The sequence below is a fragment of the Bos javanicus genome, chromosome 3, assembly GCF_032452875.1.
Source record: "Bos javanicus breed banteng chromosome 3, ARS-OSU_banteng_1.0, whole genome shotgun sequence".
NCBI classification, from domain to species: Eukaryota; Metazoa; Chordata; class Mammalia; order Artiodactyla; family Bovidae; genus Bos; species Bos javanicus.
Genome location: NC_083870.1, coordinates 19,806,029 through 19,833,264, shown reverse-complemented (window position 1 = coordinate 19,833,264; position 27,236 = coordinate 19,806,029). Strand labels below are relative to the sequence as shown.

General features: G+C 38.8%; 1 protein-coding gene across 4 annotated transcripts; it reads left to right on the top strand.

Moving 5' to 3' along the window:
• Positions 1 to 19: 19 nt before the first annotated feature.
• Positions 20 to 25,954, top strand: GABPB2 (GA binding protein transcription factor subunit beta 2). 4 transcript variants are annotated; one of them, XM_061407375.1, is made up of 9 exons: positions 20 to 178; positions 3,827 to 3,966; positions 5,364 to 5,531; positions 6,077 to 6,271; positions 8,244 to 8,382; positions 13,688 to 13,804; positions 15,563 to 15,748; positions 19,797 to 19,927; positions 20,049 to 25,954. In XM_061407375.1, the coding sequence occupies exons 2-9, from the start codon at positions 3,859 to 3,861 to the stop codon at positions 20,346 to 20,348; spliced, it is 1,344 nt and encodes a 447-aa protein (XP_061263359.1). In that variant the 5' UTR covers positions 20 to 178; positions 3,827 to 3,858; the 3' UTR covers positions 20,349 to 25,954. The 4 variants fall into 4 exon arrangements, with proteins under 4 accessions (XP_061263359.1, XP_061263376.1, XP_061263367.1 ...); XM_061407392.1 differs by lacking the exon at positions 5,364 to 5,531; XM_061407383.1 differs by lacking the exon at positions 13,688 to 13,804.
• The last annotated feature ends 1,282 nt before the right edge of the window (positions 25,955 to 27,236 follow it).

Genomic DNA, 27,236 nt, shown 5'->3' with positions numbered 1-27,236 from the left:
GTCCGCCATTTTGCTGCCTCCATTTCTTCACGAGGGGGGGTTAAAGGCCCCCAAAATATGCATATGTGAAAAGGCCAAAAAGTAACCGTCATTGACAGGGAGTCTTAACTAGAAAAGGAAACAGGACAAAACTGGCAGGCTCGGTGAAAGCACAGCCGGCAGCGTCCCGGACGAGGAGGTGAGGGGGAAAAAAGAGATGCGTGGGCTCAAGGGGGCGTCAGGGCTGGAAGGGAGACTGCCGAGAAAAGTTGCACCGCTTCCCAGCTCGGCCCCGAACTTCTCGGTGCAGTCGGAGCGGCGCCCCCTCGCTAGAGCGGGGGCGGCTGAGGGAAGGAGAGGAAGGGGATGCTGCCGGGAGGAAGGGGAGGGGACTGGGAGGTGAAGAAGGGGGTGGGTGTAAGACCTGGGGCTGGGGAGCTGGACCGAGGGAAGCCAAGGCCACAGAGGTGACCGCTAGGGGGCAGCGCGGCGCGCGGGCTGGGGGCTAACCTCGAGGCTGAGACCCTGGCTCCCTGTCCCTAGTCGATCCTTCTTGCAGAAAGACTGAAGAGAAAAAGGATTCCCTAACTCTCTGATCCCAGGAATAGCCTAAAGATTATTAATGAGCTCAGCAATCTGAGCAAGAGCAGTGAGGGCTCCGCCTCCAGTTCTTGCACAGTTTGTACAGCTGGCGGAGCAGTGGGGACGTGTGCAATAGAAAAAGGTCTTCAGATCATGGACTCTTCAATTCCATTTCTCCTTCCCTAACCATTCTCCTTTTCTCACAGATTTTCTTGAGCCCGCAGACATCATCCCATTCTTCTCTCCCTTTCCAGAAGGACCTTTCTCTCTCATCTCTCTTTTTAAAACATCTATGGAAAAGAATATTCTATGATTTACCTTCAGCAACTTAACATTTTTGGCCATCTGAGACTGTATTTTCATTGTACCATTTGATCCACCCAGTCCACAAGAGATGTTCTTAAGCATCTATGTTCATATATGCTTTGAGAGCAGTGGAAGAAGTGCCCCACCTAAATTTTTGTATCAACAGGCGAAATTACTCTCTTGTAATAGAGTACGTTGTTGTGAAGAGCTCAAGCACTTCATCAGTTATTAAAAAACACTTATTGAAAATTCTTGTGTGTTCGTTTGGGAAGGGAAGTGGATGCTCTGTTATTTTATTCATCTCCAAAATCCTGGGAGGCAAGTTAGATCAGTAGGGAAAGTGGAGGTACATTCACTAAGGGAGAATGTTTTCCTTTTGTTTTTAGTAATCAAGGGAGCTCAGAAGTACCTAGACTGTCTCTTATCCTTAGGCTGCATCTCTCATCTGGTGGTATATGGGAGAATGACACATAGAGCCCCCAAAATGCCATTATTTTAAAAATACATTTTACTTTTAACTTAAAAGCAAAGAGTGAGAATAAGGGAAGAAAAGAACCTTGAATACATATCTAGGAAACTTTTTTTTTTTCCTATCAAATGATGAATGCAACAGCCTATTCACATTCTGACCCCAAAGTTTAACTTACAATTTATAATAAGAAATAAGGTTTTTGGTGGCCTGTTTAAACAATGGGATGAAACATTTGGGTCACTTGTCATTTAGAGGTACTGATACACAGACTCATAAATATGATTTGAAAGTGATAAAATTAACATATATATGAAGGCAGACTGTAGTGGACAAAATTGAGGGCTCAAAAATATTTTGTTAGAGTTCAGGAGCTAAGGACACCAGTTGCAGTGGGATTAAAATCGACTTAATTAAAGGATCTTGTCTTCCAGAAGTATCAGCTTCCCAGGAATGTGAAGCAAACTAGGTATCTCCTTAAGCAGATACCTCAGCCTACGACTGAATATTTTTTTGTGGTAGAGAATAGAGCTGAAATTTCAATATTAGGAGAATTTAATCTGCTGCATGTCAACATTTCTCAACATTCCTGTGTAGGACAAAGTTCTTTCCCTTTGTAATCAGTTATCGTAGAGGTGTTTTGGGTTTTGTTTTGTTTTTCATTTTTTGAGGGGGAGGTGAGGGAATGTGCTGTGTGACTTGAGGCAGGATCTTAGTTGCCTGACCAGGGATTGAACCCAGCCCTAGCAGTGATAGTGTCAAGTCCTAACCACTGGACGGCCAGGGAATTCCTATAGAAGTGTTTAGGGCTTGGCGATACTTTTTTTATATATAGATATAACACATTGGCAGGCAGATTCTTAACCACTGGACCACCAGGGAAGTCCAGAGGAGTGTTTTAATAGATTGTTCAGGTAATGGTGATTATTCTTCTTCTATGTTACACAAAAACCCAACAAGTGGCAGGTGATTTCTTAAAAGTTAGTTGCAGTAAGGAATCTGAAACCATGTCAATGAATGTTTTATACTTGATTACCTTAAAACCCATTGATGTGCTTTCCTTTGAATCACACTTTTTACCTGAGCATAATTTTGTGACATATATGGGTCATTTGAAAAATATTGGTTCACCAAATAATGCCCATCATCCAAATGATGTATTTTATACAATATTTAAAAATCACAGTTATTAGTATCACCACCGTTTTATCAGAAAAGTTTATAGGGACTTCCTTGGTGGTCCAGTGGTTGAGAATTTGCCTGTCAATACAAGAGACATGGGTTTGATTCCTGGTCCAGGAAGATTCCATATGCCACAGAGCAACTAAGACAAAAAAAGTACAAGATGAAAGCAAATAGATAATAAAAATTAGATTTATCAAGAACAGCCATTTCCTCACTGGTTGGAAAGTTTGTAATATGTGGTGATTATATACCATTCAGACAATTCTCCATCACATACAGGAACTTATTATCCTCTGCAACTCTGAATTTATGCCCAGGCCTCTTTCTTATTTACTTTACAACAACTATCAATTTAAATGGCCATTTTGGTTGCTTTTTAAGACAATCTCCATCATTTATTGCCTTTGATTTCATGTGTTTAACGCAGCATTTTTTTTTTTGGCTGCGCTGGGTCTTCTTTGCTACACTTGGGCTTTCTTCACTTGTGCAGACAGGAGCTACTCTTTGTTATGGTGCATGGGCTTCTCTTTGTGATGGCTTCTCCTGGGTGGACCAGGCTCCAGGGTGCTCCAGCCCACGGGTGGATGGGCTTAGTTACTCCCCAGCACGTGAAATCTTCCCAAATCCAGGGATTAAACCCACGTCCCCTGCATTGGCAGGCAGATTCTTATCCACTGCACCACCAGGGAAGTGACAGAGTTGACTGTATGCCTTTTACGAGGAAAAAACTCTCCTACTCAGATGCTTTTATTTTACTGTGAGCTTTCACAACAATTTAATAATGCCAGCATTATTAAGTGAAAAACTGTAATGATTTTAGACGTAACTGTACTTTTAAACAAAGTATATAATCTGGCCAAACTGATGACTTGAAAAAACTCTAGGTATTGCTGAGGCACCTCTGACAGGTGCAGTGACATCTCTGTTCATTTTTGAAAAAGTGTCCTCCACATACCCAAGTCTCAATATCCTTGGTTTGTCTATTCATTTTTGTGTAACACATTATTTCTACCCATGGTTGTTTCGAAGGGATGCAATGCTGTTTTATTGAGTCCTTAAGCTAGAAAGGCAGCAATGTGTTTCATGTATTTTCAAAGTATTTTACTGGAGATTGAAAGTGAGGGAACTACGGTTTAGGGCCTGAAACTTTGCAAATACCTGACAATTTGTATTGAAGTAGAAAAGAAGTGCCTTATCAGATAGTCCACTTGAGAAGTATCTTACTTGTATTAGAATATGTATTCTAATACAAGAGGTCTTCTAAAAATATTTTTACAGGCATCTTTCCTTGTGTTTGAGTTACAGCTTCCTGAAAATTTGTGTTCCTATGTATAAAGATGTCTTTGGTGGACTTAGGGAAGAGGTTGCTAGAAGCAGCAAGAAAAGGCCAAGATGATGAAGTGAGAACATTGATGGCAAATGGTGCTCCATTCACCACAGACTGGGTAAGCTTTCTTAATTATTCCCAGCGTGTGCTGTTAGTAGCCTTTTTCGTAAAGACTAAATAGTCTGAATTGATTTTTGTTTATTGTCTTTCTGCCTCAGTCTCCCTACAAGAGTTTCATTATCTTTGTCTCATCTGAATATATGGTTTTCTTTTTCTTTTAGTTTTCCAAATTGAACGAATCTCCTGTGGATAGATAGGTGGTAATTGTAAGGTATTATATACTTGTAATTTTCTATAATGTTTTTTGGAGTATTTTCTAAAAGGTTTACTTCTCTCTGGAGTGTACTTGGGTTATAGGCTTCTGTAATTAGCTAGAAATTAAACAAAATCAGTATACTAAGAGTACATTTCTAAACTAATAAACTCCTGGTTTCCTTTTTTCTAAAATGTCCTCATTAATAACGAATAGCCTAGCCATTTTGTTTCCTTTTTCACTGTTAAAAAAACGTTAAAGAGGAAGGTGTAATTTCATGAGTTCGAACAATCAGCTTGGAGAGCAGAGTGTCAGAAGGTCCAGGGTCTAGTCTATAACACGGGCTTGCTCAGTAGTCATAGATTTTGTTAGCATTGCCTAATTTTAACAATTCAATAAGCGGTGTCCTCTATTCTGAGGTGATTAATTCATAACTTTAGAGGCCAACACATCACAAAAAGGAAGAAAGGAAACCCAGGAGATTAACATTTCTATAAATAGACTTGAAAAGCACAGTGTGAGTTAAATCCAGTCGGGCAGAGAGACTGAATATATGAAAAGCAAAGAATAAATGAAATAGGTTTTAAATTAAAGAGCATAACCCAAGGAAAGGGCTAGATCTCTGACCAAATGGATGCTGATAGATAACTCTGATAGTAACAAGATTTACTTTGAGATGATACAGCCTTGTTTGTTGCTATTGACACACTATTGCTAATCTTTTTTCTTTTGGCTCTTCATGTCATCAGTCTTTCTGATTTGCTTTACTGTGGTAACAAACTTCTATTTCAACCAATTAGATTTGCACCCTAAATTTCACATGTCACTTTCTAGTTTTTGCCCTTTTCTCAAGAATTGTTTTGAACCTGCCTATCCCCCCACTTTGTTCCTGACTCAACATGCTCTCTTCTATTTTTTTAACCTTCTAAGCCCTGTTGAAAATCATACCTTTATGGAATTTTACTTGTTAAGTCCACCTGACTTAAAGCCATTATACTTAGCACTTATTTAATTGATAGTATGTTTATTTGTCCATTAGTATATTAATTTTAGTTAAATCATTTCTTCAGTTTATCTGTCCAGCCAGATTCTCTCTCCAAGGACAGGAACCTAGGCTTCTCCTGTTCTTCGTTTGTATCCCTCCAGTAACGATTTAGGACTTTGCACACAGTTGATATTAAATGAGTATTATTTCCCCACAGCTTGGAACATCACCCCTCCACCTTGCAGCCCAGTATGGTCATTATTCCACAGCAGAAGTGCTCCTTCGAGCAGGAGTTAGCAGGGATGCACGGACCAAAGTGGACAGGACCCCTTTGCACATGGCTGCAGCTGATGGACATGCACACATCGTGGAACTACTTGTTAGGGTAAAGCAAGAATAGTGGCGGGTCTATATTGTAAAAAAGACAAATAACCTTTCTATTTTCTTACTTAAACAGGCATTAGGAAACTAGGTTGGAAAAGATTAACTTTAGGACAGTTTATAGCACTGAGTTGTAGCTCTTTCAAGAGTCATCATAGCTATGAGTATTTTACTTTCTAATCTTTTGAAGGCGAAACAGACTATTGATTTTTCTTCATTCTTCTTCTGCAGGTGTTCTTTGCTCTTATGCCTGTTTCAGGCACTCAGCTTACTGTTAATAAATGCAACAAAAATCTGTTCTTTTCCCCTTTCTCTCCCATCTGTTATAATTTCCCAGTGATGTCCTTAAAAGACTCTCTCGTTTAAGGCATTGTGTCTGTCAGCATGCAGGAGAATTTTAGACATGTTTTTCCCTTTGATATTTCTTAAACATTTCTAAATTTGAGTATGTGTAATCACTATGGAAATCCTCAGTGTCTGGTGATGGGATATTGCACCTGTGCTACTATAACCAGTATCTCTTTGAAAAAAATTACTTTTTTATGACAGAATGGTGCAGATGTGAATGCCAAGGACATGCTAAAGATGACAGCTCTGCACTGGGCCACAGAGCACCACCATCGAGATGTTGTAGAGCTGCTTATCAAATATGGAGCTGATGTCCATGCTTTCAGCAAGTTTGATAAATCTGCTTTTGACATAGCCCTGGAGAAGAACAATGCTGAGATTCTGGTCATCCTTCAGGTCCTGTTCTTTTTATACCACCACAGTATACTTCAGCTGAAATTAAGGATTTTTCGTAGGAGCTGAATCAAAACTGAATTTTCTGTATCTTATCAAAGTAGTACTTTCATTATGTCTCAATCTTGTGATTGTCATTAATATCTTAAAAAAAAATTCTATAAACCCCTGAATTATCTGTGGTGATTGAAGAGCAATGTTGTGACCAGTACAAAAATGAGATTTATGTGGCTTTAGAAATTTTTTTTCTCCATGAAAATTTCCCTTTTTAATTAAGCTTGACTTGGGATAATATGAAAAGCCTCTTTATGTTTTATGAACATACATCAACTGATGTGAGATAGAACATAGCTCTAAAGCATATTGAGTCGTAAGGAAACTATCTCAGAATTAAAAATCAGCTGTGATGGTATCATCCATTGATTTCTTAAGCCAGTATGTATATATCAGAAATAACAGGATGAGTGATACAAAGATTAATAGGGCATAGCCCTGTCCTTGGAGTGTTTACAGCATAATGAAGGTAAAGAGAAAATATAAAGCAGTACAGTACTATACTGATGTAACACTATGATGATAAACAGATACCTGGTAGGTGTTACGAGGGAGTTTTGATCATGCTTAAGGCAAAGATCAAAGTATATGTAGACTCTGAACTGAGTTTTGAAGGAGCATTAGGCAGAGATGTGAGAAAATGATACTCTAGGCTAGAAAAAGCAAATCAAAGACACAGAAGTGTGAAAGGGCATGGAATGATCAGGAAAGAGTACGTATTAATAGTTCTGTGCCTAGAGATTGGTCAAGAGAAGCAGAGTTTAGGAGTGGCAGGAGCTAAGACTTGAAAGGCAGAGTTCTGAACATAGGGGTGTGCAAGAGTATGGGCCATTTTGTGATGTTTCAATAGAAGCTTTTAAATATAGGATTGATATGAGAAAGTTTTTTAAAAAGGTAATTGTTTGAAGTGCGGTACACAGACCTGAGAGAGAAGACAATGCTAAAGACCGTATAGTAGTAGTAGTGTTAGTCGCTCAGTCGTGTCTGACTCTTTGTGACCCCACAGACTGTAGCCCACCAGGCTCTTATGTCTCCAGGACTCTCCAGGCAAGAATACTGGAGTGGATTGCCATTCCATTCTCCAGAGGATCTTCCCAACCCAGGGATCAAATCTGTGTGTCCCGCATTGCAGGCAGATTCTTTACCGTCTAGTGACTTTCATTAGGCCAGGCAAGAGTCAATGAGGGCTAGAATTAAGGAAGTGATATGGAGGGTAGAAGGGGCAGGTTCAAGAAGGAATTTTACGGTAACCAGAGAATGGATAATCTGCTTCAATTGAAACTCGTAGCAAAGGGATAGTTGTGTGTTAAAAAAAAAATAGCCAACGAAATAAAATAGAGATAAGCATCTTTATACCAAAATTCTGCAGATATCCCTGAAAGCAAAAATGCAGTGTATGAAAATAGCCTTTAAAATCTGGTGCTCATTTGATTGTTTGTTATATATTCTCTTAGGGATTTCTTCAGTGGCAGAATGGAATAAGTAGTTGGACAAAACTCTGGAGAATATTGTTCTCTGTAGATTCTCTGCAGGGATCTTCAGCTAGCACCATGTTTATACATAATTGATCATAGAATATTAGTGCTGGAAATTCCTTTTTAGGCTACCCCTTTTATTTTTCAAATTAAAAGCCAGGTCCAGAGAGGTTAAGTGAATTGTCTAAAAGTCTTTGCAAATATACACCTTTTTTTTTTTAAGGTAGAAGTAATAGGGAAAGCAACCTAAGCTCTCTGTTGCCCTGGTCTGAGAAAAAAACAGTGGTGGTAATGAGAACTCTGAGGTCCCTAGGACATTGTGTGCTGGAACTAGATCTGCCTGACAGAGCATTGACGGGGGGAGGGGGCATGGCTGTTCAGTAACTATATAACTGAGGCTAGTTAGTAAGTGTTCTTACTTTGAAATATCTTGTGTTGTTTTATAGGAAGCAATGCAGAATCAGGTGAATGCTAATCCCGAGAGAGCCAACCCTGTGACTATGGCTACCCCATTCATCTTCACGTCAGGAGAAGTTGTCAACCTCGCAAGCCTTGTTTCTTCAGCCAGCACCAAGACAACCTCAGGTGATGTTCTGATAATGTGACATTTATTTTAGACTTAAAATGAACCCGAATTACAGGTTTTTTTAATAAGATGAATAGATACTCTGTCTGATATCCCCTCCTTTATTAAAATATTCCCCAAATGGAAGATTTATAATAGATTTTAAAGCTAATGCTTTATTCTTTCTGGAGGAAGGGAAGATCATACTTTAGGATTATACATAAATGCTTGACTGTGTTAAAAGTAAAATATCCTACAGATTAATCTGTTGAAGGGTTATGTCTGACCCCAAAATGAAAATATAAGGTGCTTTAATATGGTACTGCTAAGGAAAATAGTTAAATATTTATAGTCTAAATCAGTAACAAATAAGAAAATAAACATAAATGGTTGTTGGATGCTGATATAAAAGAAGTGAGTATGGTTATTCGACTAAAGTTGAAGAGTCCTGATTTGTTCTTGAGAACATATAAAACAACAATATAGCGAAGAAACGCCCTTGGTGTTGCTCTTTTGACACTTGTATGTATTTGTTTTAATTTATTCATTTTTGGCTGCTCTGGGTCCTTGTTGCTGCTCAGGCTTTCTCTAGTTGTGGCAGGTGGGGGCTACTCTTAGTTGGGTGCACAGGCTCTCATTGTGGTGGTTTCTCTTATTGAGGAGCGCAGGCTCTAGGTGTGTGGGCTTCAGCACTTGCTGCGTGTGGGCTCCGTAGTTGCAGCTCGTGGGCTCTAGAGCACTAGCTTAGTAGGCTTGGTTGCTCTGCAGCATGTGGGATCCTCCTGGACCCAGGATCAAACCTCGTCCCCTGCATTGGAAGGCAGAGTCTTATCTACTGTACCACCAGTACACAGTATTTATGTTTTAAATAAAAATAAAAAATCTATCTAGAAAGGAGCAAATCTAATTTTGCTGTACAGCAGAAACTAGTACAACATTGTAAATCAACTATAATAAATTTTTTTAAATAAAAAAGAACAAATCAAGTTTATTTTCAACATATCCTTACAGATATTTTTTTACAATGAGGAGATTATGTCTTCATTTAAATAAATGTTCCTACTGACCCTGGGTTTCTTTTTCTTTTTCTGATTTTCATTTAAAAATTGCAACTGCATTCATAGTTGTTTGTAAAATATCAGAGGAAGATCTTGACTGATGTATTATTATTGAGAGGCAGTATAAACTAGAAAGAATAGATACACAGTATACAAAGGTTTTTGCATTCCAGAACTGCTTTCAAATACTGATTTATTAATTGGCTAAGATACTTAGCAGCAGCAAGATACTTGACCTTAGAAATACTACTTACTTCCCTAAGCCTTCTGTACTTATATATTAAATTAGAATATAATAATCTACTTCACGAGGTTGTGGTGAGACTGAGATTTTGTATTTCAGTACCCATTTTATAGCAGGGCTTCAGTAATAGCTAATGTTGAATGAAAATGTAACTTCTCAGTGAAGGTTGACTCTCTCAGGCCCACAAGGGGGCAGTAGTGCCCTTCATTTTATAAGCTATCAACTGTCATTTAAAATTGCTATGCTTTAGTTTTCAGCTGGATGATTCAAAAAGTTTATCTTAAATATATGTATACATGTAATCAGAATATTCACAGCCATTTGGGTTTGTTGTGGTTCATGCCGCACTGATTAGAGCAAGTGTTTTGTTAATTCAAAAGTTTTTAGAAGCCAATAAAGTAATATGTTTACAACATGGGCTAGAATTAAGTCTTTAGTCTAACTACTGAAATTCTCCAGACTCTTACCTGAAATGATAAACAAAGTTGAAGGCGTGCAGCATAAGGATTCTTAGCCTTGGTTCCTGTGGACCTATATCATGCTTGTCATGTTGCTTCTGGCAAACCTACTCCTTTTTTCTCTTCTGTATGTTGACAGCAGCAAATTGAAATTGCTGAACCCTCTCATAATTAGAGCTGATCTCTCCGGTGTCATCCTACTCATGAAGCAGTTCTACCTAGCTGTTTCCCTTGAGGGGATTGGCCTATCAGTGCAGATAAAAGAAAGGAGAAAAGTTCTAAGTCAAATTCGGGTTGTGTTGTTGAACTGGGTTTAAAGATTTTCTTTTCCTGAATGGTGGAGAAGCCCTCTTGTTTCCCATCATCCAACAATATTTTTAGGAATTAACTGAAAGTGGGCTTCCCTGGTGGTCTAGTGGTTAAGAATCTGCCTTGCAATGCAAGCAACACCAGTTCAGGAAGATCCTACTTGCTGTGGAGCAACTGAGCCTGTGCACCACAGCTACTGAGCCAGTGCTTTAGAGCCCAGGAGTCACAACTACTGAGCCCAAACACTGCAACTACTGAAGCCCACACACTTAGCACCTATACTTTGAGACAAGAAAAACCACCACAGTGAGAAGCCTGTGCACTTCGACGAAGAGTAGCCCCTGCTTGCCTCAACTGGAGAAAAGCCCGAACACACAACAAAGACCCACCACAGCCCAAAATAAAATAAATACATAAATTTTTTTTTATAAGAATTAACTGTAAGTATCCCAGGATTGTCATTTTGGTGGATATTTTTGATACCAAAATCCAGACTGTAAAGATTGCTTTCAATTTTCCATTTGTGACTAAAGATATCAGTTATCATCAGTGCCACCATCAAACTGCAGTGACTGGAGAAGGCAGACTTAACTTAAATATTAATCAGGGCAAAACAGAGTTATGAAGATAAATTTCCTTTTTCTGTAGAATCATAAGATGCACTCCAAAGTCAAGTACGAATTGCCTTGTATTGGTTCATAAAGAGTACAGGCTTTGGAATCTGACATAGGTTCTAATCTGGGCTCTTGAGATTCACTAGCTGCATGACCCTGGGCAAATTACTTAATTTTTCTGAATCTTAGCGACTAAACCACCACCACCAGTTTTCACTGACTTGGTGAGACTGCCTAGCCAACCATAGCACATGCCCCTAATCCTGATCTGAAGAGTTTATTTATATAAGCCACATTCTGAGTAGGTAACAAATTGTCACTAACAATGCCATTTTCCTTCCAGCAGCCATGCACATTTCACTTTATTGATGGGGGTCTTGTATTAAAACGAAGCAATTAGCATTGTTTAACAATAAGGTACTTTATTTTTCCAGAACTCTCTGGGATAAGTCTAAAGAGATCATTTGTATCATTTCTTTTCAGTTTCAACTTTTCAATTTAGTATTCTATCAGAATACTAAACCTAATTTTTCACAAATGTTCTTTCTTCATCTTGTTATTGAAGAGAAGTTGGGTGAGTCATTAGTTTGAATTAGAGGGAGAACAAATACCCTTAGGTTGGAATCATCATATGCTAAAAAGTATATAATGCCTTTCTCATGAGGCAGTTCTACACAAGTAGTCTCCTTTAGCTTGGTGGCCTACCTGATTTGTCCTACTTGAACTTTAAGTGTAACAGCCTTGTTTGTGTGTTTGTCTGTGTGTGTTTAACTGTGATAAAATAATAGCAGTGTATTTTTTATTGTTAATGACTTACTGTCACATATATTCCAACCTCCATGAGGGATGTATCTAAAACTTGCTTGTTCCTTGTTTGTTTCATTTGTGAGTTCTTATGTCAGCACTTGGTATGATAGTCTGAGTGATAAGAAAAACATGAACTAAGCAGGAAAATTAGAGTATAAGCTATAGCTAATCTTGCTCTTACAAGGTCATTAGATTGACACAAGCTCTTTCTAGAGGTCACGCACTGTGTTTCACTGGGTTCCTTGAGTATGAGAGAATTGAAATAAGCATATCATTATTTTCTCCACCCTTATCTTCACTCCCACAGTCATTATCCAAAAGCTTTGAAAGTATTTTACAGATAACTGACTTTTTTTAAGGTATATTATTGAGAAAACAAAAAGTAAGAGTACATTTAGGGCTTCCCTGGTGGTTCGGAGGTAAAGAGTCTGCCTGCCAGTGCGGGAGATACAGGTTTGTACATGGCGCAGAGTAAGCCCGTGCCCCACAACTGATTGAGCCTGTGGTCGCGAGCCCAGCAATTGCAACTGTGGAAGCCTCACGCCCTAGAGCCCATGCTCCACAACTAGAGAAGCCACCACAATGAGAAGCCCATGCCCCACAGCTAGAGAGGAGCCCCTGCTCCCTGAAACCAGAAGAAAGCCTATGTCGCAATGAACACCCAGCCCAGCCAAAATAAATAAAAGTAACTAATTACTTTTTTTAAAAAAAGATAAGTGTATCAGTCCATTTCATTCAGGAGACAAAATCATGTGTGGTATATTTTAATTATACATAATTTTATTATACATATGTAAGAAATACTTATGTATATACAATAAATATATATAATAAATATATAATTAATAAACTTAATTTCTAAAAACTTGTTAGTAACAATGGATAACTATTAAGAGGTGAGGAGAACTCTAAAGAATATAGGAATAGCCAGTATGGGGAGCAGTCACTTCTATGTGATAAAACTTAATCTCCTGCCAGATGACAGGAAATATTTATAGGATTAGCTTCAGTATCACAAGGCAAAAAAGGGTGGATTTGGCGCCAAGCAGCAATTAATTTGTGATTGGTACAATAAGTTATTTCTGAAATTATAGTGAAAGACCTGGGGAAGTGCAATTCATGTTATTAAAGTTGGATTTATGCAAAAGTGTTGAGTAATACTTCCGGTTCATAAAATTAGGCATGCCTGTTGCCAGATCTAATGCACTTCCCTCTTCGAACTTAGCTGTAAGTATATTACATACATAAAGGAAAAGGTTATGAACAAAGTTTTTTTAAATAGCACATCATGACATAACTAAGTAATTGTTATTTTTTAGCATCAATTATTGTACTGTCCTTTGACATTCAAAATGTGAAACTGCATGTTTTTAACTGTCCTTGCCCTTGAGGTCAGTCCTAGTCTTCTCACCTCTGGTGAAGAGAAGAGGCGTGACTGACTAAAGCCCAGGAGGGGCCTATTCCCTCACCACTGCCTAGCTTGGGGTGCGGCATGCTCTGTATGCTTACTGCCTGCTGCCAAGAAGGGCTCTGAACAGCCAGCCTTGGGAGTGGTTGGAACTCTTGGTGTGTTAGCTGCTGATGCTCAGCCTTGACAGTGCCAAGAGAATGATCAGATGAAGAGAATGTAATGGCCCTATACCAAGCATATTATCTTAATCCACTTTAAAGGGAAAACTTTAAACCTTAAGAGTTTTAACACCATGATAATCAGTTTATATAAGTTTGTATTAGAAAGCAAGATTAAGGAAAAGCTGAGATTTTGATTTAATAAGCTATTTTAGTTCATCTCTATTCTCTCCACTGGACCTCATTTGCCTTTTTTACCAAAATAGGTGACCCCCATGCCTCCTCAACAGTACACTTCTCAAATTCTACCACCTCAGTGCTGGCCACCCTTGCAGCTCTTGCTGAGGCATCAGCCCCCCTCTCCAACTCACACAGAGCCACAGGTAGGTAAGGGATATCTGCTGGGTGAATCACCATTTCTTCTTTTGTTTTCAACTCTCCAGCAGATTTACTTTTCCGTGAAATGTTAAAGAATTATGGTTAGAGACAACTAGGATAAAGGGATGTAGAGTCACTGAGCATCAGGATGAAAAATCACTAAGTGATACAATCAGTCAGCTGAATAATGTCAGAGAATGAGTAAGTTACTCCTTTGTATTCTTGCAGCTTCAAGTTTGTTTGCACTGACTCGAGTTACCTCAGATTGAAATGTTTCGTCTTATATAGCAGAGTTTTGGAAATACTCTATGTTGTGTTTTGACTGATACTATCATAGAATGATTCAAAATAGCAGCCTAGATACCTTGTATTAAAGCATCAAAATACATGGGACTGCTGCCTGGCTCATTGTTCCATCCTGTGTACCCCAGGTTGGCATGCTTCATTTCACTGGAGATGTTACTTTGGCATTCCCAGTGGATTTGTGGAGATAAATCCTGTATAGTGCCTTCTGATTTTAAAACAGAAAGGTTTCATGTCCCTTAGCCAGAGCTAGTGGCCTCCAGGGAAAAGGTTTAAGACTTCATATAGGTAGGAGGCAAATAGTTATAGATAGGGGTAAATAGTCATCTAGGAATCTTTCTGGAGCCCTCTGGCAATCTGCTCCATCATAAATGAAAGCAGATTGTTGATTTCTTTCTGCCATAGACATTTAGATGCTGAGAACATTCCTCTAATTCTATTTTTCCAACTGGTAGCAATCATAAAGATCTCTACTCAGATGTGTATGAATGAGCAGCATGGCAGAGGAAAAAGCAACATATTAAACTTGTGCTTGTTAATTTTTCTAATTTGCTCTTTGATGTTGGATAAATCATTTGACTTCTTCAGGTCTGTCTCCTCATCTCTAACATGGTAGTTGGATTAGATTATCTATCAGGGTCCTTTCAGCTCTAACATTTAACTGTTCTTTGCTTCTAAGAGGTGTGAATGCTCTATTTCCATTGAACTGCCTGAACGCATCTCATATGGATAGTTCCTGCCCCTGTTGCAAACTTCTCCTTGTGACTCTTTAGATACAGAAATTTCATAGTAGTAGGAGCTGTTTCCCCTAATAGTTACTGGGGATATTGACTAACCAAAGTGAAAATCTTTATTCAATGTGATACATGTAAAGTTCTTATTAATAGAAAAGTGCCTGGCCCATAGTAAATAGTGTTCGTTGCTATTAATGTTATTGTTGATCAATCAGATGGGAGAAGCCACCTGTTTTTGTCTGTCAAACTTCTTCAGTGTTTTGACTTCTTGACATGTTATTTTGTTAATTCTCTATTAAATGCCTTTATTTCTTATAGAAATAGGTCTACTGTAATTTATAGTTATAGTTCTAGGCTCTATAGATTTATTTAGACTTTCAAGATACTTCCTGAAAAAAGAGTCCCAAGATCAAGTATGTTGGGGAAACTCAGCATATCTTATTTTCTATTAGAGAGTCACAATGCTCATTTGTCTATTAGGGTCTCTGATACTTACTGCAAAATAAAAACAAATTTAAGCATATTTAAACTAACATTTTGAAAATGTATTTGTATATAGAACCTGTCTGGTGAAAGCTAACATGTCAGTGAAGACATTTTAGAAAATACTGTTCTAATGCATTTCAAGTTTTTCTATTCCTGATATTATCAATTTCAAGGAGGCTGAAATTACTCTACTCCTAATTTTTTAAGCTGTAGTTTTATATTTACTTTTGTCATCTCTAGCTAATTCAGAAGAAATCATAGAGGGCAATTCTGTTGATTCATCAATCCAGCAAGTGGTGGGGAGTGGAGGCCAGAGGGTCATCACCATAGTGACCGATGGAATCCCTCTGGGTAATATCCAAACTGCAATCCCTGCTGGAGGCATTGGCCAGCCATTTATTGTGACTGTGCAAGATGGACAGCAAGGTGAGTTGTCCTATTAAAAGATGTTTTAGACACTCAACACACCTCTAAAAACGAAGCATTAGGGCAAGTTAGGGGGAAATGGAGAATGCCATATCCTAGATGGGGCAAAGAAGCTCTGAAAAAGAAAAAAAAAAAAACCGAAACCAGTCAAATTCTCCTGCTGCTGCTGCTGCTGCTAAGTCGATTCAGTCGTGTCCAACTCTGTGCGACCTCATAGACGGCAGCCCACCAGGCTCCCCCGTCCCTGGGATTCTCCAGGCAAGAACACTGGAGTGGGTTGCCATTTCCTTCTCCAATGCATGAAAGTGAAAAGTGAAAGTGAAGTCGCTCAGTCGTGTCCAACTCTTCACGACCCCATGAACTGTAGCTTACCAGGCTCCTCCATCCATGGGATTTTCAGGCAAGAGTACTGGAGTGTGATGCCACAAATTCTCCTAATATATATAAAATATGTGAGTAAAACCAATAATCTGATAGAAAAAAGAGCAAGTATTGCAAACTAGTAGTTCACAGAAAATACTGATGGTTCTTAAAAATAGGAAAATTTATTTCATTTATGGCAAGAGAAATATAAATACTGCACCAATATACCATTAAAGCATGATGCTGTCAAGGGTATGGGGAAACAGGCACTCTTATAAATCACTGGTAAGAGTGTGAATGCATCCTCTGAAGAGCAAATTGTCAACATGCATCAGTATTGAAGCTGCACATACCTTCTGGTTAAAAAGTTATTTTTCTATGAATTTATATTCACACACACAGAAATGACCTATATACTATTTGTTACAGCATTATTTGTAATCATCAGATTAAAAAGAACCTAAGTAGAAGTCATTAATGGAACTTGATAAATAAATTATGGTATACCCTACTCATGCAATGGAATACTATGCAGCTATTAAAAACAATGAAGAGGATTCTTATATACCAGTATGGTCTGATCTCCAAAATACCTTAAGTGACAAGAGTAAGATACAGGCAGTGTGTAGAGTATGCTACACTGTATGTTTTAAAGGGATAAGTTTATATGTATATTTGCTAATATATTTGTAGACTTAGACTATCTCTGGAAGAACATTCAGAAATAACATTTAACATTGGTTCCCTTCTGGCAGGGCACCTGGGCAGCTAGAGATGGATGAGAAGCTTTTAAGTGTATATGCTTTTATAGCTTTTAATCTTTGAACCATCTGAATGTATTAGTTATTAAAAAATACTTAAGTAAATTATTTTTTTTAAAAAAAGAGAAACTAACGTTACAACTTCATTCCTCAGAAATACTAGAGGTTGAAAAAGGAGGGTTGGTATCATTGCCTTTTGTGTCATCAGCAATTTGAGTTGGCCTAAATAATTATGAGGATTCTATAATTTTTAAATTATTTGAATTGATGGATCTTTGCAGTATGGGAAGAAAGAGTAGGAATTAAACCTTTATAATCCAAGCTTTGGTATCATAAGTTCTTGGAATTTTATTTGGAAATATACTACTGATGTTTTTGTGGACATTATCACTTAAAGATTGGGGGAGCTCACAGAGTAGGTGAGAGACTACTTAGAATTAAGTAAATGAGAACGGTGTTTTGGGGGTTTTTTGTGTTTTTTTTTTGCTTTTTTAAGATTGAAGTTGTTTTAAGGGAAAAAAATAAAAATTTAAAGTCCTCTGGCTTGCGGGATCTTAGTTCCCTGACCAAGGATTGAACCCGTGCCCCTTGCATTGGGAGCATAGAGTTTTAACCACCGGACCACTGGGAAAGTCCTAGGGGGGGAATTTTTTTCAAGGTTTTGCCTGGATAAACTGCACTACTTTTTACAGATGCATTTAACCAGGCTCAAAGAAGGAAAGCCAAAATTTTGTGAATTAACTGTAAGAAATTTTAAATTCCAGACAAAACTTCCATTTCCACTTAGCAGATATCTAAGCTGCTTTCTACTGCTATCAATTGATGCTATCAATTTTTGCTTTAAACGAAAATCATAATGCATCCTAAAACCTAAATATAATTTTAACTTTTAATTTTGAGATAATTGTACATGTAATTGTACATGATAATTCATGTACAGTTGTAAGAAATAATATAGAAAAATCCCATATATCTATCACTCAGTTTCCCCAAGTGATAGCATTTTGAATAATAGTACAAATATTTTGTACTATTTTGTGCATGTGTGCTAAGTCGCTTCACTCATAATTCAGCTCTTTGCGACTCCACGGACTGTAGCCCGCCATGCTCCTCTGTCCATGGGATTCTCCAGGCAAGAATGCTGGTGTGGGTTGCCATGCCCTCCTCCAGGGGATCCTCCGGATCCAGGGATTGAACCCATGTCACTTATGTCTGCTGCGTTGGCAGGCAGGTTCTTTACCGCTAGTGCCACTTGGGAAGCCTACTGTACTATTTTGTATAATATACAAATAGTGCAATATTACAGACAGGAAATTTACCTTGGTGCAACCCACCAACCTTATTGAAATTTTTTTTGCAGTTTTCTCTGCCTTCATTTGTGAGTTTGTGTTCTGTGCAATTTACTGTATGTGCACCACCACAGTTGAGATAGAAAGTAATTCTATCACAGGGATTCCTTGTGCTACTCTATATCTACAGCCACTTCCCTTCCCACCCCATTCCTAACCATTGGTGACCACTAATTCATCTGTTCTCTATCATTATACTTTCGTCATTTCAAGAATGTTATAGAAATGGAATCATATAGTATATAGCTTTTGCAATAGGGTTTTTTTCCCTCAGCATAATTCCCTGAAGGTCTATCCAGTTGATGTTTGTATCAGTAGTTCATTTCTTTTTATTGCTGAGTAGTATTCCATGGTATGGATGTACCATACTTTATATAATCACTTAACTACTTAAGTTGTCTCCAGCTTTTAGCTATATATGAATAAAGCTGTTATGACTCATCATGTACAGGCTTTATAGGAACATAAATTTTCATTTTCTGGGGTAAATGTCCAAAAGTACAGTTTCTGGGTCATATGGTAAATACATGTTCAGTTTTGTAAAAAAAAATTTCTACAGTGAAAAAAAAAAAAAATTTTTTTTTTTACAAAACTGAACATGTATTTACCATATGACCCAGAAACTGTACTTTTGGACATTTACCCCAGAAAATGAAAATTTATGTTTGACTATACCATTTTACATTTTCACCAGCAATTTATGAATAATCCAGTTTCTCCACATTCTTGCCAGAATTGGGTGTTGGGTGTTATCACTGTTTTTAAAATTTTAGCCATTCTAATAGGTGTGCAGTACATCTTGTGTGTTGTATGCATATGTGTTGACCCTTTTCTCACTTATCTATGAGAAGAGAAATAGTTAAATTAGATATAGCTGATGGTAAACTGCTTTCATGAAAGTTTTCTTAAAATTCTTATTTAAGACATTATACCTACTTTAGATAAGTTATTCCTCCAGAATTGCAAGCTAAGTGGTCACACCTTCTGATTTATAGTCAGACACTTTTATATAAAAGCTTCAGAGTTGGGTCTTAACTGCATGGCTTCCACACCTGCAAACCATTGCCCTTCCTTTCTGAAGTCGTCTTTATCTTTCTGTTTTTAAAAAATGTGTATTTGGCTCTGGGTCTTAGTTGTGGCACATAGGGTCTTCATTACATCATGCAAGATATTTAGTTGTGGTGCACGAACTCTCTAGTTGTAGCGTGCAGGCTTAGTAATTGTGATATTCAGGCTCCAGAGCACACGGGCTTCACTAGTTGCCACATGTAGGCTTAGTTGCTCCAGGTCATATGGGATCTTCGTGTCCTAAAGAGAGCTCAATCCTGTATCCCCTGCATTGCAAGAAGGATTCTTAACCACCAGGGAAGTCCCTCTGAAGTCTTCTTAGTGCCTCTAATCTTTTTGGTTTCTCTCTACAAAGCCATGCCTTACCGTTGATTCTAAAATCCGAAGAGATATGAACAGTAAGATATCAGAGAATATGTTTTAGTTTGTTTTCTGATTCAAAGTAAGCAAAATCTCTTTGTTTTACTATGTATTCATCACCTCCAATTGGTGTCCTTTGGCTTATAGTTCTAACTGTACCTGCTGGTCAGGTTGCAGAGGAGACTGTCATTGAGGAAGAGGCAGAAGAAGCAGAGAAATTGCCACTGACTAAGAAACCAAGGATAGAAGAGATGACAAACAGTGTGGAAGAAAGCAAGGTAATATTTTTAGCAGTGGTGGAGAGAAGGCAAAGACTCAAAAGCCAGACTTCTCAAGGCCTGAACCCTTGTCTTTTTGTCTGCTCTTAGGAATCCTCACCTGTGTGGCTTACTTTTACAGGAAGGCACTGAGAGAGAGCTACTTCAGCAGCGCCTCCAGGAGGCTAATCGAAGAGCCCAGGAGTACCGACACCAGCTCCTAAAGAAAGAGCAGGAGGCAGAACAGTACCGTCTCAGACTGGAGGCCATGGCCCGACAACAGCCCAATGGAGTTGATTTTGCCATGGTTGAAGAGGTGGCTGAGGTAGATGCTGTAGTAGTCACGGAGCGGGAGATGGAAGAGAGAGAGACAGAAGTGACTGGGGCAGTAGGGACCGCAGAGCCTCATACTGGAGTTTCCATGGAAACTGTTTCAACTTAATGTGCAAGGGCCACAACTTGTACTGTGTTCATCTTTTTCCTCTTAAAAAAAAATACAGAGGACAAACATTGTGTAAAAATTAAGAATGTCCTAAAGAAGAAAATTATAGCAGGGTACAATGCTATAGGCTACAACTTGGGCTCAGGAAAGCTCTCTATGCAACTGGAAAATTTGAAGCCAAATTTAGGGAACACGTCTTCTGAGGGTCCAAAATAATAAGGACCAGATTTCTCAGCTCACATCATTGCTTGAAGCATAGTGGTAAAAGAAAGGTGGATGTTATGGACCGATTGTTTTTTAAATAACTGACTTTCTATCAGAAGATTTTGAAATAATATTTCTAATATGTACATACCCAGAGCCTTTAATAGTTGTACCATCAAGTGACCTGAAACTTTGCCTTAGATTATGATGTGTACCCATTAGGGAAGAAACCTAATTGGGAGGAGGGATTAGATGTAAGCTTTGGGGAAGACAAAGAAATATACTCTGCTCCCAAAGGAACAGGCAGGCACTCCCCACTCTCCTGAGTTAATTTCCCTGAGAAGAAATCACCTAAGTAAATTTGCATCCACTGTGTGTCCATAGCCCAGATGCCCGTTTAAGAAGCTAAAATAGAATTTTTAAAAACTGGAAAGGAAAGAAAACTTGTTCATGTGCGAGAAGTGTATGTAGATCCCAAATCCTCCAGCTGCACCTCTGCGATGCTGGAAAGTGGCCAGAAAAGAGGCCCATGGGGTTAGGAAACAGTCTGGTCTCGAGATACCAACTTCGCTTTGGCTAGATTTTATGAAATTGCAATGAGGAGGGTAGTCTGCTGTCAGAACAACTTGCTTTCAAACATTTATTTATGTAATGTCAAGCTTTAATGTCAACTTTTTAAAAAATATAAATTTATTTATTTTAATTGGAGGCTAATTACTTTACAATATTGTATTGGTTTTGCCATACATTGACATGAATCCTCCACGGGTGTACACGTGTTCCCCATCCTGAACCCCCCTCCCACCTCCGTCCCCATACCATCCCTCTGGGTCATCCCAGTGCACCAGCCCCGAGCATCCTGTATCATGCATCAAACCTGGACTGGCGATTCGTTTCACGTATGATATACATGTTTCAATGCCATTCTCTGAAATCATCCCACCCTTGCCTCTCCCACAGAGTCCAAAAGACTGTTCTATACATCTGTGTCTCTTTTACTGTCTCACATACAGGGTTATCGTTACCATCTTTCTAAATTCCATATATATGTGTTAGTATGCTGTATTGGTGTTTTTCTTTCTGGTTTACTTCACTCTGTATAATAGGCTCCAGTTTCATCCACCTCATTAGAACTGATTCAAATATATTCTTTTTAATGGCTGAGTAATACTCCATTGTGTATATGTTAAACTTTTTAACTTTATAAAATTTTGTTGAGTTTGCTAAGTGTGCCTTTCTGTGGAACTTACATGGTATCCACTCATATGCAAGAAAATACAGGAGAGATGAAGGCTGAGGATGTTGTATAGTTTTTATCCATCTGATTTGGGATGCGTACACTGTTTTCTAAGATCAGGTCTTGTGTAGAGCTTTTGTGCTTTACAGGTGCTCAGTGTGTTGGCAGAGGGGATAAGGACAACCAGTGCCATAACGTAAGGAACCAGAGATTCTGGCCAGATCTTCGTCACCTTACTCTTCTCTCTCCCACCATGCCTGCTCCTTTTGCCTAGACACTTTAGAAAGTGTTTCATTGCTGGGATTTCTTGGAGCTTTTTTTTAAAAAGAGAGTGGGAATATGGGTGGAGAGAGAGAGGTTGTGGAGAGGTCATCATCCTGGACTTGCTTTGTTATAAATTAGAAGCAACCAGAGGGAGATGTGAAGGACAGGGAAGCCTGGCACGCTGCAGTCCACAGGGTTGCAAAGAGTCGGACACGACTGAGCAGACTGAACAAGAGGGAGATGTGCCAAGTAAACAGTTGAATGACTGTTTAGAATAAGGTTTTCTTAATTAGCGATCATGGGGAAAACATATATTTTTAGTTTGGAATAAAATGTGACAGTTAACAGGGTTCTGTTTACCTTGATTAGTGAAGTAATTTGCTGCCATTTTCCAGAGTAGCAGAATCATTTAGGGCTCAAAATAGACTGTAAACATAACTCCCCAAACCAAATTTAACAAAAGTGAAAAGAAAAGTGAAAGTGAAGCCGCTCCATCGTGTCCAACTCTTTGCAACCCCTTGGACTGTAGCATACCAGGCTCCTCCATCCATCGGATTCTCCAGGCAAGAATACTGGAGTGGGTTGCCATTTCCTTCTCCAGGGGATCTTCCCGACCCAGGGATTGAACTCAGGTCTCCCGCATTGCAGGCAGACGCTTTACCCTCTGAGCCACCAAGGAAGCCCCGAAAGAATTGGCTATTAGAGGCTTATAGACAAAAATATCAGTTTTGAAATGAATCTTGGCTATGGGCCACCTTAGCTAGGTTTTCTCCATGGACCAAGTACTGAGCACTTTCCAGATGATCAGAGATTAGTCTGCACCATTGGGGATGGTGGAGAAATGCAGTGGAGCAGCCTAGGTAAGGGTGAATGTAAAATGGTGGTTTCTGCTGTCAAATCGTCCTGTTTCTATTTGCAATGTTTTTCCTTTTTCTGAGTCCCTTTGTGAATCAGGTGCTAACAGTAAGCTGCTATTGTGTTCCATTTCAGAGCTTTAGCTTAACTATAGAGGGACCAAGTGTTATTTTAGATGTGTTTTGTGTGTGTTCTTGGTGTATATACTGACTTCAGTTCCTTTTTTTTTTCTTTCCTGTTAAGGGGGTGGAGGTTGACCTTGCAGAAAATATCTAGGTCCAACCAGCTTACTCTCTAAGGTAGCTTCTGATGGAGGTTGATTCCATCCAGCACACCCTTCTGAGTATACAGAGCCCCTACTGTTTGAAGGAACTGTTTAGAGGTTCTTATTCTTTTTCTGTAAAAGCCTATCATTCCCACCCAGAAAAAATATCTAATATAGCCCAAGTCATTTTTGATGATGGGGTCTCTGAGACAGGGGGGTTTAAGGAGGGGTTGGGTTAGGGAGAGAGAGAAGGGTGATGTTTGGAAAGGAGTGGGTACTAAAAGGGCATTTGTTTTTATTTACCTGGAATAGACCATTTAGCATTCCAGAGAAGGGAAATAGGATTTGATCTCTAGTTGTATTGCCATAGAGAGAATGGTAGGTCAGGATCCCTTGTAGTAGTTAATATTAATGACATTATTGGGAGTACCATTATATAATTGTGCATATTTTTCTGGATCAACCTTGGAAGTTGGGAAAATGTGGCTAGGTCTTCTGGGTTTGGGAAATCCAACTGGCCTATTGGCAAGGTTGGATTACAGAGACTCAAATAACAGACAGGTGGTTCAGAGATGGTACTTGAACAGGAAAATCTGAAACCTGGATGACTGCTTATTTTAAAATAAAGCTGCTTTAATAGTATCAGTATTAATATAGAAATTTTAGACCCTACATTTACATTATGGTTTTAAACTTCCCCCTAAATAAGAGAAAGAAATAAATCTTAATATTTCTGTTCTTGTTCCTGGCTTCAGGGAAATTACTTACAAATGTATAGATGGACATTCCCTTCCTATCACTACCTCTGTGGGATCTCTTAATTATAATGCCACAGTTGAGGTCTCTTACTTGAAATATGAGAGAACTTGGCTTTAGGTTTTCTGTATTTTGAACTCAGCACCTTAAAAGAGTTCCTTTTTTCTCTGTCATATCTGTTTCATTATTTTTGGCTTTGCCTCGTCCTCTTTTTCAGCCTCTGCATTGCTTCATTAAGATTTTTGTGTCTGCTCAGTAATACTAGAAATCTGTGACATACAAAATGGCTTTCCTTTCTTTCTTTATATTGCTGTAAAAGAAATGAATTTACCAGAAGGCTCTCCAGTTGAAGTTAGGTATTTTGTGACCAGTGAATTTTTTTAACACCCCTTTGCTGCATATATATTATTGTGTATGTTTATAAATACATATGAATTTTCCCACTTTTCTCTTTGTTTTGAGGTCCAATTCTAAAAAGTACCTGGTAAAAGCTGGAAATATTTTTTATCTCATTGAACACTTTAGAGAGGGTTTCTTTCAATTCATTAAAGGGACTGAGGAAGAAAAAGTATTACTTTGGCCCTTTTCTGAGAGGCACACTCAACAGGCAGTAATGAGAAACCTGAGGAGTAAGGCCCTAGGGAGAGCCAGTACCTGGCTTTGCAGAGATTTCTTCAGCATGTAGTGTGATGACATCATGTAAACTGAAAGCTTCAGAGCAGAGTCGGGGGTGGAACTGGAGCAGCCTTTCCACAGAGCAAGCCTCCTTTCCTCTCCTGTGGCAGCTGTTTTGACTGACATTTGCATAATTTCTTACACTTCTGAATAGGAAAGAAACTCTAGATAAATGTCCGTGGCAGAAGGTGCAGACATTCTATACATCTGCTTTTCTGGTTTAGACACCTCATCCTTTTAAGAAAAGATCATTTTGAGAAATTTCTGTGGCTCTCTCCTAACAAACAACATCATGGATCCCCAGAACTCAAAAGACCTGAGGCATATAGAGAACTATTTCCAGAAGTTTAATCCTGAATGGCAATTAGTCCTTGTCCAGATTTATTGGAGAATGGCCTCTTGTTCTCTGCTCCTTGTGTAGACATCTCTGTATGGCCAGAAAAAGAGCTTTAGAATGGAATACAAGCCAAGCACACCTATGTGCTGCTCTAAGCTCTTATCTATTTCCATTTTATATTTTCCCCTTCTGAGTTAGTATTCTATTTCCTGTGCCAACATATTTACCAAGAGACAAGAGCAAGAAGGATGTGAATTCAGTTTAAGTAGCTTTGAACCTCTGGTACTGCCTTTTTTTTTTTTCTAAGCCTCTCTAAGATTAGGAGGTGGGGTGATACCCCAAGATTGTACTACAGAGCAGTTTGGCTTGTTAATGGCAGGAAATTGTGATTCCCTGTCTCTCTCCTCCCCTTCCCCTCTAACTACTTCTGCTTCTGTGACCCCATTGTTCTTATCTCATTGAGTCTTTCCCAGGCACTGGGACTTAATTAGCAGGTCATTTCTAATCTATGGGACTTGTCTTTCCTCTTTCTATTCCCTGCCTTCCCCACCACATATTTTCTGTTTATTAAGTGGTTTATTCTTAATTCTGAGAATTAATCTAGGTCACGCTCTATATCCTGTGCTTCCTCATTGGTTTCAGGCATCTGGTTCTGTCAGCAGTAATGATAACAGCTCCCTTCTCCGGCTTTGCCCTGTGTTCTGTTCTTCTGCCAAGGCCACTTGTGTTAGGCCAGAGAAAGGGTAGGTGGGGTGCTTAGCTTCTCAAAACAGCTTCAGTTTTACAAGTTGTCTGACAGCTTTATGTACAATATATTTTAGGAAAACAAATCTACTTCTCTTTTATTTAGGATTTTAATAAAATAGGGTTTGAATCTGATGAGCAAGTTCATGTGTGTGTGTAAGCATTTATGTGTATGTACACCTATACAAATATATATTATATATATACAATTTTTGTACTATCATTTAAAATAAAAAGATATTTCTTAATAAAATGTCGAAGTCTTACCATTTCAAGTGTCACTGAAATTTTTTCCATCTCCTGAGCAAAAATTATATCTATTCCCTGGTCCCAGATAAACCTTAAGAGCAAGTTTCCCTGTCCAACTGAACTAATGAGAATGGAACAGTTGGAGGGTGTTGTGTTGGTTTTTTTTTTGGTTTTTTTTTTGAGGCGGAGGGCGGTGTCTTCTTTCCCCTGTTGAGGTCTCTTCTACCCATTCACACTCTCTACCTTTTCCTTACCTAGCTACTATTTGACAGTCTTAACAGGCAGAGCAAGTTGAGGCAAGAACAGAAGTGAGAATGAAGAGAGATTTTGACTGGGTTATTAATTTATATCTTCTTCCCTTCTTGATCACTCCCATCCCTAAAAGCAAACAACCAAGAGAGGAGAAGAGTAGCTGAAGGAAGTGATTCTGTGTCTTGTGTGGGAGTAAAGTCAATGCCAAGATATTCAGGGACGGGGTGGGTGGACATAAGGCCCAGGGAGGCTGGGACAGTTGATTTGCTCTGCTAACTTCTAAGCTACTCTTGGTTAATAAGGTGCTTGGTGTTATCTCAGTCCAATTCAGCACACATTTACTAAGTAAATATGAGTAGCAGTCTGGTTGTGGTACAATGCCCATTGATAGCCAGGCTTGAAGGGATCTGGCTGGCTGGCTACTAAGGTGTCCCCATCAAGTATATGTGAAAGTCGCTCAGTTGTGTCCAATTCTTTGCGACCCTATGGACTATACAGTCCATGGAATTCTCCAGGCCAGAATACTGGAGTGGGTAGCCTTTCCCTTCTCCAGGGGGTCTGCCCAACCCAGGGATCGAACTCAGGTCTCTCACATTGCAGGCAGATTCTTTACCAGCTGAGTCACCAGGGAAAGCCAAGAATACTGGAGTGGTTAACCTATCCATTCTCCAGGGGATCTTCCCCACCCAGGAATTGAACCGGGGTCTCCTACATTGCAGATGGATTCTTTACGAGCTGAGCTACTAATATATGGTGTTCTCAAAAGCTGCTCCATTGGCAGTAAAGATGCCTTTCTTAAATAAAGGAGGGTAATACCAAAATCAAGGACATTTAAGTATCAGTATTCAACATTAGAATCTCCAGGTAACCTCTCAAAGTCAGTATTTAGGAAACTGAACACTCACCATGTATTAGGCTGCATGTGGATAATTGCTTTTTGGTAAATAATACTGTGTACATATTAACTATAAGGTACATCTGGCAGGTACCTCATAAATGGATATATGATCTTTGTGGTGCCGAAAGAAAAACAGAAATTTAAAAAGCTTT